At 47.9% G+C, this 10,715-nt stretch overlaps 1 protein-coding gene across 2 annotated transcripts in view; it reads right to left on the bottom strand.

Annotated features, from left to right (window-relative positions):
- Positions 1–749: 749 nt before the first annotated feature.
- LOC135397166 (PAS domain-containing protein cky-1-like) overlaps positions 750–10,715 on the bottom strand; it is a 69,619-nt gene continuing 59,653 nt past the window's right edge. For both annotated transcript variants that reach the window (XM_064628545.1, XM_064628546.1), the window contains exons 6-10: positions 9,945–10,129; positions 4,138–4,244; positions 3,889–4,042; positions 2,780–3,805; positions 750–1,579 (exon numbers count right to left, since the gene is read on the bottom strand). In XM_064628545.1, coding sequence (XP_064484615.1) covers positions 2,782–3,805; positions 3,889–4,042; positions 4,138–4,244; positions 9,945–10,129 — 1,470 coding nt within the window. In that variant the 3' untranslated portion in view covers positions 750–1,579; positions 2,780–2,781. The remainder of the gene's footprint in view (positions 1,580–2,779; positions 3,806–3,888; positions 4,043–4,137; positions 4,245–9,944; positions 10,130–10,715) is intronic.

The following is a 10,715-nucleotide window of genomic DNA, read 5'->3' as shown; positions in this document are numbered from 1 at the left end:
CGGATCTGCTGGGTGGCGGCAGAGCGACCTTGGCTCCCGGAAACCGGCGCTGCTGGCCAGGGGTCAACCACTCGCTACCAACGACGCCGCCCCTCTCCCCACCGCACTCCCGCCTGTCGGGCAGAGCGGCCGACGGACTCGCGTCGACCGCTTGCCAAGTGAAACCTGTGGTTTGAGAGAAGTTGTCTGCAACCGTCAGTTTGACCAGGATCGGCTCTTGAGTGTCATTTTCGCGAGGACATTTCGAGAGGTACATGCCAGAAGCCGACTTGTGAGGTGCAAGCTCCGGAGCACTTGTGTTTGGGGCAGTGGTTCATCCAGAATACCATGCACGGAGGGGGTGTTGGAAAAAGTGGGTGGGGGGTGGGGTCATTATCATAGTTACGTCATTACAGCTTAACATATCGTTATCGACATGTGTATAAAGCTGAAATCGCTGGTGAAAAAGGTGGTTAAAAAGTTAGGGGGATGTCTCTGAACATTTGGGGGGTTTAGGGGGGTGTAGGAGTGGTCTGGATAAATCACTGGTTTGGGGTCTGACTTTCTTTCGTCATGTGCTTTTCCCCAAATTCAGGCGGCAAAAATCGGGTTTTATCTTCACACCTACAGGAGAAACTTCGGAGAAAATCGGGTTTTATGATGCCAACAACAGGAGCTGCTGTTGCTGCTACTGTTATGCAAAGTGACAGAGTGCAGAAGCTGGCAACAGCGTCTGTTGCATCTATTAAAAAGTGGAACAAAAACCAGCATAAAAGAAACGACTTTTCTTTTAATTGCCGCATTGCCACTCAAGACAGCCGGGGCACATGAACCGGTGAATGCATCTTCTTTGTACAAGTCACATAGCATGAACAACATCGAGCGAGGCAACAAAAATCACATTTTCTTACACATTGCAGTGAGGAGTGTCGTGCACGTTGTCTACACTAGTAGCCAAACCGAAACAGGTGTGATGTGTAACTAATAAATATGTATTTTTCTCTAACAACGTGCAGCCCACCTAGATGAGATCTACAAACTAAACTTGCCACCTTGCTGTGTCATCTTATTTCTGGGTATGTACATAGGTGTTGCATCAGCTTACATTATATTTACACATTGTCGTGATGTGTAGCAGTGTGTAGTGTGAAAATAAGGCACATAATTCAGATGAAAGGCACATTCCCTGATAAGGCACATTGTCCTAGACGTGTCCTTGGGTATTGGACTTGTGGATCAGCATGAACTTGAAGCCTGAACTGGGGGGGTTTCTCTAACCTAGCATGCGCACCACCTTGATATGTGCATCAAACCTTACCACGCAATGTGCTTTCTGGTAGCCGCGAAGCATTTGACACATTATTTAACAGTCTCGGACACTTTGCACAGTCCTGGTTGATGACGTCACTCTTCAGAACAGTAACCGTGCTGTCTTCCGTTTCTTGTCTGGAGCGGTTCCTTGCAGTGGTGTGTGAGGGGATAATAAATTACGTGGTGTGGGCGCAAAACAGGACACGTGATTCCTCTTCGCCAATGGCAATATGCCATACTGCCGTCCTCTTCTTGGAACTAAATACTATTCACAGAACCTTGGGTCGACCTGGAACGAGGAAGGAAAGTATCAATATTTGCGGTCTCACCTTGATTATTGCGCTAATTATCACCGGCGTTACGGGACCCCACCTAATTAATATGCCTATTCGATTAAGAACCCTCCAGGAATGTGAACCGGATGTATTGCCAAGTTGGCGCACGCATTTAATCATTCGCTACCGACGTCGGAGTGTCTGCAAGGGTTCATGGGTATTGTACAGGGGGAGCTGTAGCCCACTGGAGGACCTTAAAGTCGTGATGTCATCGGACAGCTTCGAAGACTGCGCTGTTCTGCCATCGCCCTCGCCGAAAACGCGCGGTATCCATGGCGACTACTGACGTCACTGCGCATGACGTCGTATCGTCTTATCCGGGCAGTTCGAAAACGTTCGGCCTAATTGTCCGAATCATCGTCTGCGCTCATTTTCTTCGGACGTCATTACCATAGTCTCGTTCTTCGCTCTGTAACATACTTTCGCGAAAATTGATTTCTGCGAGCGACCAATTTAATTGGTCATCGTCGACCAATATACGTGAGCGGTCAGGGGTTACCGGCAAATGACGGAAACTTCTCCAAAGGTACGCCATCTTTTTGAAGGTAAAGCTCTCTTCCCTTTTCCTTACTGGTCAGCTGTCCTCGATTCGAGAATCTCTGGACTGACCGGAGTAAATGATTAAACCGACTAATCGGCATTTCTTTTCCTCGCTCACTCTCTCTCACGCTAAATGAATGGGCGATACCCTGGAACAAGCCTGGCTGTGCCATCACTCAATACGTCGCCACAGGGCATTTCGATCGGGAACAACAAAAAAGTCGTCCGATTTGCATTGTTGAACGCTGGTTCCTTAGTATAGCGATACCGCGGTTGTACGCCTTGGCACCGTTGCATGTATATTGCCTGTATTCAGCGCGTTGTACTCATTCATACTGTCGATATGTTCGATGATCGATCATCGATCTTTTAACAATGAGGAGCGGACAACATTGTTTGCTGAAGGTTAGAATGATGTGATGGTGTAATGTGAAAGGGTCCTTTATCGGCTATCTGTTTTGGACATCGTGGATTGTTGTAAGACGTGGTCTTGACGTGACCTCTAGGAAGGGTGCCGTACTCGAGGGTGCTGTTGAACGAGTTCTTCGAGAACAATTGCTCTGCAATCGCTAATCTAAAACGAAACCTAAGCGAGAAAAAAAAAAGTTACTCACAATCACGATTCCGATGGTTCTTCTGTCGTCTGAACACCCGTTTGACACGTCGTCCCTGACTCCTGGCCGCCGCCGTTGTTGACTAGACTCGAGCCTACCGAGGTCCCCCTCCAGTACGACGCCACTTCCTCCCGCCTCGCGTCTTCCCCTCTGATGACGTCGTCCATGAGCCCCGGTCTGCTCGGAGCCGCCAGTATGCCTCGGTGGTACAGGAAATCTTCTCGAAGATGGTGGTCCATACAAGGACCGCCGTAGCCAACGTCCTTCTTGCCCAGGTCCAGTCTGAACTCCAGGTACCGTGGGTAGTACGGTGGAGGCGGTGCTTCGAGTACGGGAGGGTACACGGTGGCTAAGGTCTTTGGATCCGAGTGTTCGTCTAAGGTCATGTACGCAGGCCGTAAGGAGTGGTACCCGGAAGAGATGAGCTGCGAAACGTCTTCCGTGTTCGTCGGCGTTAACGACTGCTCGACGTCCGTGAGACGATCTTCGTCGAAAGTCAGTTTCGTCGGACCGCGAAGCGCAGTCGGTATGGGACCGGCCGTAAGCACTTGCGCACCGTAGTATCCGGTAGACACAACGGGTCCCAACTCCGTGAAGGCCCCGTTGGGCCTCAGGACTTTGACCCTGTCTTGAGCTTGCGGAGACATGGACCTTTTAATGCCGGCACTTTGCTGAGACCACTTTGAAGACGACCTGTCGGGCGAAGAACAAGGCGGACTGGCTGCGATGCTCGTGTAGGGTAAGGGTGCTCCGTGTGGACCACCGTACTGCAGGACACCAGGATGGTGCTGTCCTGGAGATCCGTTCAAGGAACCGGGATGTAAGGGGTACGGCGAGTGCGGCTGAGGAATGGCAGACGGTTGGTCTCCTCGGGACGGCGGGTACGGCATCAGGGCCGGGTAGTAAGCGGGGAGACGTGGCGCAGGGGTCGCTTCGTAAGGTGTCAGGCCGTAGTGCATCTTCGAGTGGAGGGAATAGTACTGGTAGAGCCAACCATTCGCACGCATCACTGTTGCTTCTCGATCGCTACAAAGGAAATGGTGGCCATTGTTTTAGCTTCTTTCTACCGGGGGGACTCCTGTGACCAATGTATCAGGTTGGAGGCTTACCTAAGGACTTGGTTTGTGCAAACGATGACGGGTTGTTGGGAACTGTCCGAAGCGTCCTTGACCTGGAGCACGACGTGTACCCAGATCCAGTTTCCGCGTCGCGCTTGCAGTCGGACGAGAAGGATGCAGGACCGTTCTTGTTCAGATTGCGTGACTGGAAGGAAAATGTAAAAAAAAAATGTCACGTTCTAACAGCTCTTGCGCCAACACATTTCTTTCAAACGAGTTACGAGTTATAATGGCACTTACTGAGCCTATGTTTCGACTGGGCTTCCCGCAGATGTTCCCAGTGAACCAGCTCGTACCAGGAGATGCTTTGTAAGGAAGATTTCTGGTAGCCTAGATGGAATTCGCCACTGTAACGAGAAGGCAGAGCACTTAGCATGAGCGCCCAGTAGTAATTGTAACGAGACAAGTTGGAAGAAAGGGCTAAGGAATTGTAAGATGTTATACTTTATGATCGGTACTATGTACCAGTAGTGCCTGCAACGCGATGTCTTCGACGCTAAGGCTAGCAGAGTTCGGTAAAATAATAGCAACGTTTGGTATTCAGGATACGGGTTGTACCCAGCACCACAAGGTAAAGCTTGATCGGTTGAACGACGTCACGTAGTCATTAAGAGTCCCCCAATTACGAGCGTGCCTTCGGCGGCCGCAGCCGTGGGGACAAGCAGCCACAAAAAACGTGCGCTGGAAATCGTCTGCGGCAATAGACCTCTACCCGAGAAACGTCATCATGACGTTGGTAGACAGACTGAAACCGAAACAAATATGAAGGGGAGGGCTGGGTTCCACGAATGGGCACTTGTTGGCTAGCTGCCTTCTATTGAAAGACAAGTAGGACCGAAGGTCGCGTCCCTTTCAGGGACCATCGTAATCCCCTCAAGACCGTGGCTTTCGGGCGCGACCTTGTTCGCCACTAGCTTCCAGCGTAGTTCAACTCTACCAAATTGGTGGCGCTGTCGAACACTATGACGTCATTTGTTTACAAACAGGGAGAGGTCTATTTGCTGAAGCATGACGACATCCTGACTCTAGTATGCTAATCTACGTGGCGAAGGAGTGAGATTAACACATTAATCAGGCTTTCTTTATCCTGGTGGCGTTGGCTTGCTACCTTGGCTTTTAGCTGCTGCGGGAGTTCTGTGTACTGCAACTGCGAACACACTTAAAGGTACTGTAAAGCAGGAGGCATACAATTTTATACTGCTGGCTCGTTTGACAGCCCGGGGGCTCGGTATACAAACGCCACAAATTTCGTTCAAATCCACCACGTAGTTTTTTTTTAGAAAATGATATTACGGGCAACCCTGTGTCTAAGACCCGACATGAACTCCGCAGTTCCCGCCATGCAAGGCGGCGATCACAAACATGCCAATAACAATGGGAGCGTTCAGCGACATCTGTGGACCGCTACCATCACCACGCCGGCTCGCCGGACGTGGTGCTTTTTTGCGTATAGATGACTCTCGTGGTTGCGTTCGTCTATTGGACTCGAGAGCCGAGAGAGTCGACTCTTGGCGGGCGAAAATGCCGCGACGCGGCTCTCATGACGCCGCCCACGTGACACTAACTCCCGTTCTAAAATTCGAGGATTCAACACTTGAGGTGCTCAAGAGTCGACTGTTGAACTTCGTCCAAATGTTAATGGCGTTGGTGAAACCGGACCTATATGTCAGGAACTGTCTCGTTTGAACAAACTTTTCAGAGAGAGTTCAAGAAGCCGGCTACGTAGCCCGTGACTTAGCCGATATAGGGTTGGAGATAGTTGGGGACATGCAATCAAAGAGAGGAAGACGGGGGAGTTGGTGATAGTTCATGTCGCTACAATGCAGCACTGAGACGTTTGTCTCCTTGTTTTAACCGCCCTTCGTCCCGTCTCAGTGCTGCATTGTAGCGACAGGGGACATGTAACACTGTTGCTCGACGAATGGACGAAATTTTCGCACCAGGCGTCGCCCCACGTCTTTTCACGGCAATTTCAGTCGTGATTAAAAAATATCCAGTTTTCTGTCGCACATTACGGGTTTCTTTCGGAATAAGCTTTCAAATGCCGCTGCCAATATTAACAGTTTGCCCGCTCCTTTACAGATCTAAGTCTTCCCAAATATACCACGGAGCTCACGCAATCCGAAAGGACCTGCGCACCAGACACGAGCAAATATTACGCAGTTTTCACTTCATCTATCCTCGTGGCGTGTGCCATATATCTCATACCGCCTCCGACCCGCGGGGCCTCTGACATTACGGCATGTCCTCGTATAGTAATACCCGGCTCCCTCTTACAAATCAAAGCTCTGCCCCGAGAAGCAGGAAAAAAAAAAAAAAAAGACAGTTATCCAATCCAACGGGCGCGTTACAAATCTGCTTGTCGTTGCCAGACGACGTAAATTATCTGTTATTTTCGGCGGTCAATCTCTTCCACAGTGGGATTATAAAAACTCGGGCGAAAATATTCTGTCTCCTTGCCCACGTATAAAAAACGATTCGCCTCAGATTGTAGCCCCCGATAAGACGACGTTTAAACGTAGATATATTAAACCTCTCCAATGTAGACTCTCAGGATTACCTGTTTCGCTGTTCCTGTCACCAAGGGGTTTCCTTTTAGATGTCGTTAATGGGACGTTTTTTTTTTAAACGCATACTCTTCGACTTTAAATTACAGAGTGTCGCTGTTCTGATGCGAGTGTATATATGCAGTTAATTATCTAAATCGGATTTCATTAAAAAAATTGCTCGAGCCTTCGCAATCGATACGACACGCTATCGTATACATAGCGATGAGACTGTAATCGTCTTATCCGGACACCACATCGTTATATATAGTGTTGATCAATATTCGCAGCGCAGTCGGGTGCTCAGTCTTGTGGGTTCTTGTCGCGATAGTTTTACTTTATTCCCTTTTAGTTTCTGCCTCCCATGCCTGTTTTTTTTAAATGTTTTTTCCCCTCTACCTGTGTCGTTGATTTTATTTCTTTCACATTCTATGCACACACATTTTCATTATATGCGACTTAGATTAGCCAGCTTCCGTCTCACTCATGATGATAACCTCTCGCTTGATCCATCCTAACCACTCCAACCAACAGATTTTCTATTTTGTCTTTCCGTGCGTGTGTTGTCATTTTTCATCGCTTTCTACTCTCGTTTCTCAAGGATATTTTCACTATATGCTGTGTGGCCTGAAGTGGCCCCGCTTGCACGTCGTTCTAGCTAACCACCCTTTTCAGAACCCCTAACTACACCGGCCATATAAATGCATTCTCGCAGCGTCACAAGCCAATGAATTAATTCCCGTCCGTTTTCCCCGTGCACAGATTCCAGTTTTTGTGCTGGTGATTACTTTCGGAAAAAGAAACCCTAGCGACTCCGAACGCTCTCGTGAAGACTATTAGCAGCGAAGAAAAACAAAGTAGAGTAGAAGAAAATAAAAATGAACAAGTATTGCCGAGCGATGTATCGTAATTGGTCGATGCCCCTGTTGCGTCATAATTACTGGGAGTACCAATTGAAAGCCAGCTCGAGAAACGAGTGTTACATCCGGGTGCTATTCCATCGCTTTAACGAGCACGCATTTGTTCCTGATGCTTTTATCATTTACTTACTTACGCATATCGCTAATTATATTTTTTCCTCACTTTGAGAACGAGGATAACTTTTTTTTCTCTCGAAAAGCGACGATTTTCTGCCCAAGGAATCCAAATGACTGCAGGCACTGCGGTTGTGCGTGTGAGAGTATATGCCAGATGCAGTGCCAAGAGACCGGGCGGGGGATAAATTTATGGCTGATACGCGTGGAACGGTATTCCGCGAGGAATAGATCGCCGCGAAGGTGTCAGACTGATTGTTTGATTAGATGGCTGATAAGACTAAAGCCAAGGTTGGTGCCTTGTAATTGGATTACCCTAGAATGGTATTAGATTACCATTTTGAAAGCCGGGAGTGATATTTATAGAGGGTGATATCATTATACTTCTCGTCGGACTTTATGCGTCACGATTAATGCGTGGCTCCTTCTGGTGGGGGTTATGGCTAGATACTTATCCGCAAATTAAAGTGCAGGGTGCGCGCAGGTAAACCTAAGTGACTTTGGCACATGTAACTCGTTGTCTATACTTAACTGACGAACTTATTTTGGCGCGCGATGTCGCACTTATGCCTGCGAAAGCTACAGAAAAATCCTGGAAGCCATACTCGGCTTACAAAATAAACGGAGCGACGAAAACATGGGCTTCTGTGCATTAGAATAGGGCAACATGGCGTTCTCAGGTGAGTTGTGTGTAGGTACCGCTAGGGGAGCTATCGGTGCAGAAACGGATGTCCAATATGGATGCTCATCGGTGGTGCCCCTAGCGGCACCTGGGCACAACTCTCTTGAGACCGCCATGTTGGCCTATTCTAATGCAGGAAAGCCGTTGTTTCCGTCGCGCTGTTTTTTTTTTTCTTTTTCTTTTTTACGCTGAGTATGGCTTACACGATTTTTCTGTAGCTTTCGCACGCGCATAAATGCGATATCGTGCGCCACCGGAAGTTCGTCCGATAAACAGGGAACGAGTTATATGTTTGCAAATGCCACTTTAGTTTATCAGTACAATTTCTCACCCTTTTTTTGTCGTTCCGTGTTACGTCGCGAAGCTGTCTGTAACATGTACATGAACATGTACTGTACATGGCTATCCGAGCCGTACACACACGCGTGGACAATGATACAAGGAGAGATGGACAGACCGCCAAGTCGTCACCGACTCCATTCCCCGACAAGTCCTCTAATCTGACACGTCTGTATATCCGCCACGCGGATAGCGCTAGGTATTCACGTGATGGCTCACCACGTAACTCTCCCCGCACGCGCTTCACTTTAAAAGTTTGCAAAAAGTGTGTTCATTCAGAACAAGGGCCTGATCGCCGCATTCAAAACACGTACTTGCACCACATGACCTCTACGCGACCGTCCTGACAGAACGCGGCCGACTGAGAGAGAAAAAAAAATAAAAAAATGTCTCGATGGGCACCGATAGATTCTGCGCTCGTTAATCCCGCAAATCAATAATCTCTCATTTGTCAATGTCCCGAGCGGGGCAGCGAAACACACCAAAAGGACATGTACATATACGACAGCGTGTGTGGGATGTTGTTATTCGGTCTCCTTATAAACAAAAAAGAGAGAAAAAGGCTCTGTCGGGGGCAGTAGTTTTCCGGTTGTGTTTCCTTTTCCTATTTTTTTCAAAATATATTCTTTTTTTATATGCGTGTGGATTAAGAGAGATTGATGTTGGTGCAGAAACCTAGCTCGCTTGTCTGAATGAAACAGAAGGGTTTGCTTTAGAAAGCGATGGCTCAAGTTGTTCCCGCCCTGGCAACAGGGGATAATAATTATTCCGCAATTTTTTTACGTGTACACGCTGGGTAACATCTCATTACGGGTGAAAATCTCATGACGGCCAATAATCCTTTAATCCACAAGTGTTCCATTAGTCATTACGACCAAATACAGTCTCATTTCGGCCAAAAAGATGGAGAAAAAAAAGCATCCGCCATGTTAGCAATCACTGTGTTGTATGCTCCCTAAAGTGTACGTCCCCGAGGCGGGTGTGCTCGCGTGGCTTGTGTCACAATGGTGTGTGCACGCAGTACTAGATGACAGCGCTTTATGCATCTCTCGTGAAAAATGTTTTTATTTCCATACTGTGTGCACCACCTGATACGTTTCCCTCCGTGCATTCAGAAGAGCGACATTCCCCAGCTGACATCATAGCTTTCTGCTTCCACGATTATGTCTTTTCGTGCACCGCAAACCGCGAGAAATATCTTGAGGCGCGACCGCGAGATATTATATGCGTAGCAGACGACAGGATAGCAGACGAAGACAGTGTCGTCTGCTAAGGTTATTCCGGCACTGTGCGCTGCTCAATACAACATGCTGTGAAACATCAGTCCCTCAAGCAGTTTTTTTTTGTTTTTTGTTTTTGTTTTTCTTCCACTGGATTATTCCGTGAGGAATGTCGCTCCTGGTATATACGCGGTTTGTGCATACTATTAAGTACTCGGTGACTCACTTTCTGTCGATGTGGAGGAATTTCATGTCCATGCCATGAATGGAGGTAAAGACTGACGTGGAACCCTGGACGACACATTCCCTCGTCTCGGGCATGGCAACGGGGGTGCACGTGGCCAGAAACACCGGTTCATTCCTACTGCACAACGGCAGGAAGGAGACGTAGTGGCCCTGCACCAATACTACCTGCAGGAATGATACACAACAAGTAGTTAGTGTACCTGCAAGCACTTATACTTCAAACATTCATGCGTGTAATGCGTAAGACGTCTTAACGGTACGATCCTCTAAGGCGAAATAATTGGTTGTATCGGAACTTCAGTATTTCGAACACGACAAATAATATAGTTCGTTTAAGACGAAAAATTTGGCTTGTTCCTATAATGGCTGCACTAACTAAGCCGCATAACTGTACGGCATGCCAAGCAGGACGCCGACTATACTGATGCCGTATAGTTTTTTCGGCGGAGTAACTTTATGTTGAATAGGGGCGTAGCTGCCTGGAAAAAAAAATGTTTTTGGAAAAATGAAATTCAGTTTTATTCCATTGCACGCATTTGCCCGTACAATGACACAGAAAAAAACTCTGAAACTAGGTAGTGCGTTATTCCTAAAGGCATACAAATATATTCAACCGATTTTAGTACCATGGGCGACCCCGGCTCCACGTATATATCACTTCCGCATACCTGCGTACGCGAACAGTGCGCATTAGTCACAACAGGAAGAGCTAACCGAAAGTAACCCTGCGCGCTAATGAAGGAGAAAAAAG

This window comes from Ornithodoros turicata, chromosome 6 (assembly GCF_037126465.1).
Source record: "Ornithodoros turicata isolate Travis chromosome 6, ASM3712646v1, whole genome shotgun sequence".
Classification (NCBI taxonomy): domain Eukaryota; kingdom Metazoa; phylum Arthropoda; class Arachnida; order Ixodida; family Argasidae; genus Ornithodoros; species Ornithodoros turicata.
The sequence above is the reverse complement of the archived record's forward strand: the minus strand, read 5'-3'. Positions and strand labels throughout refer to the sequence as shown.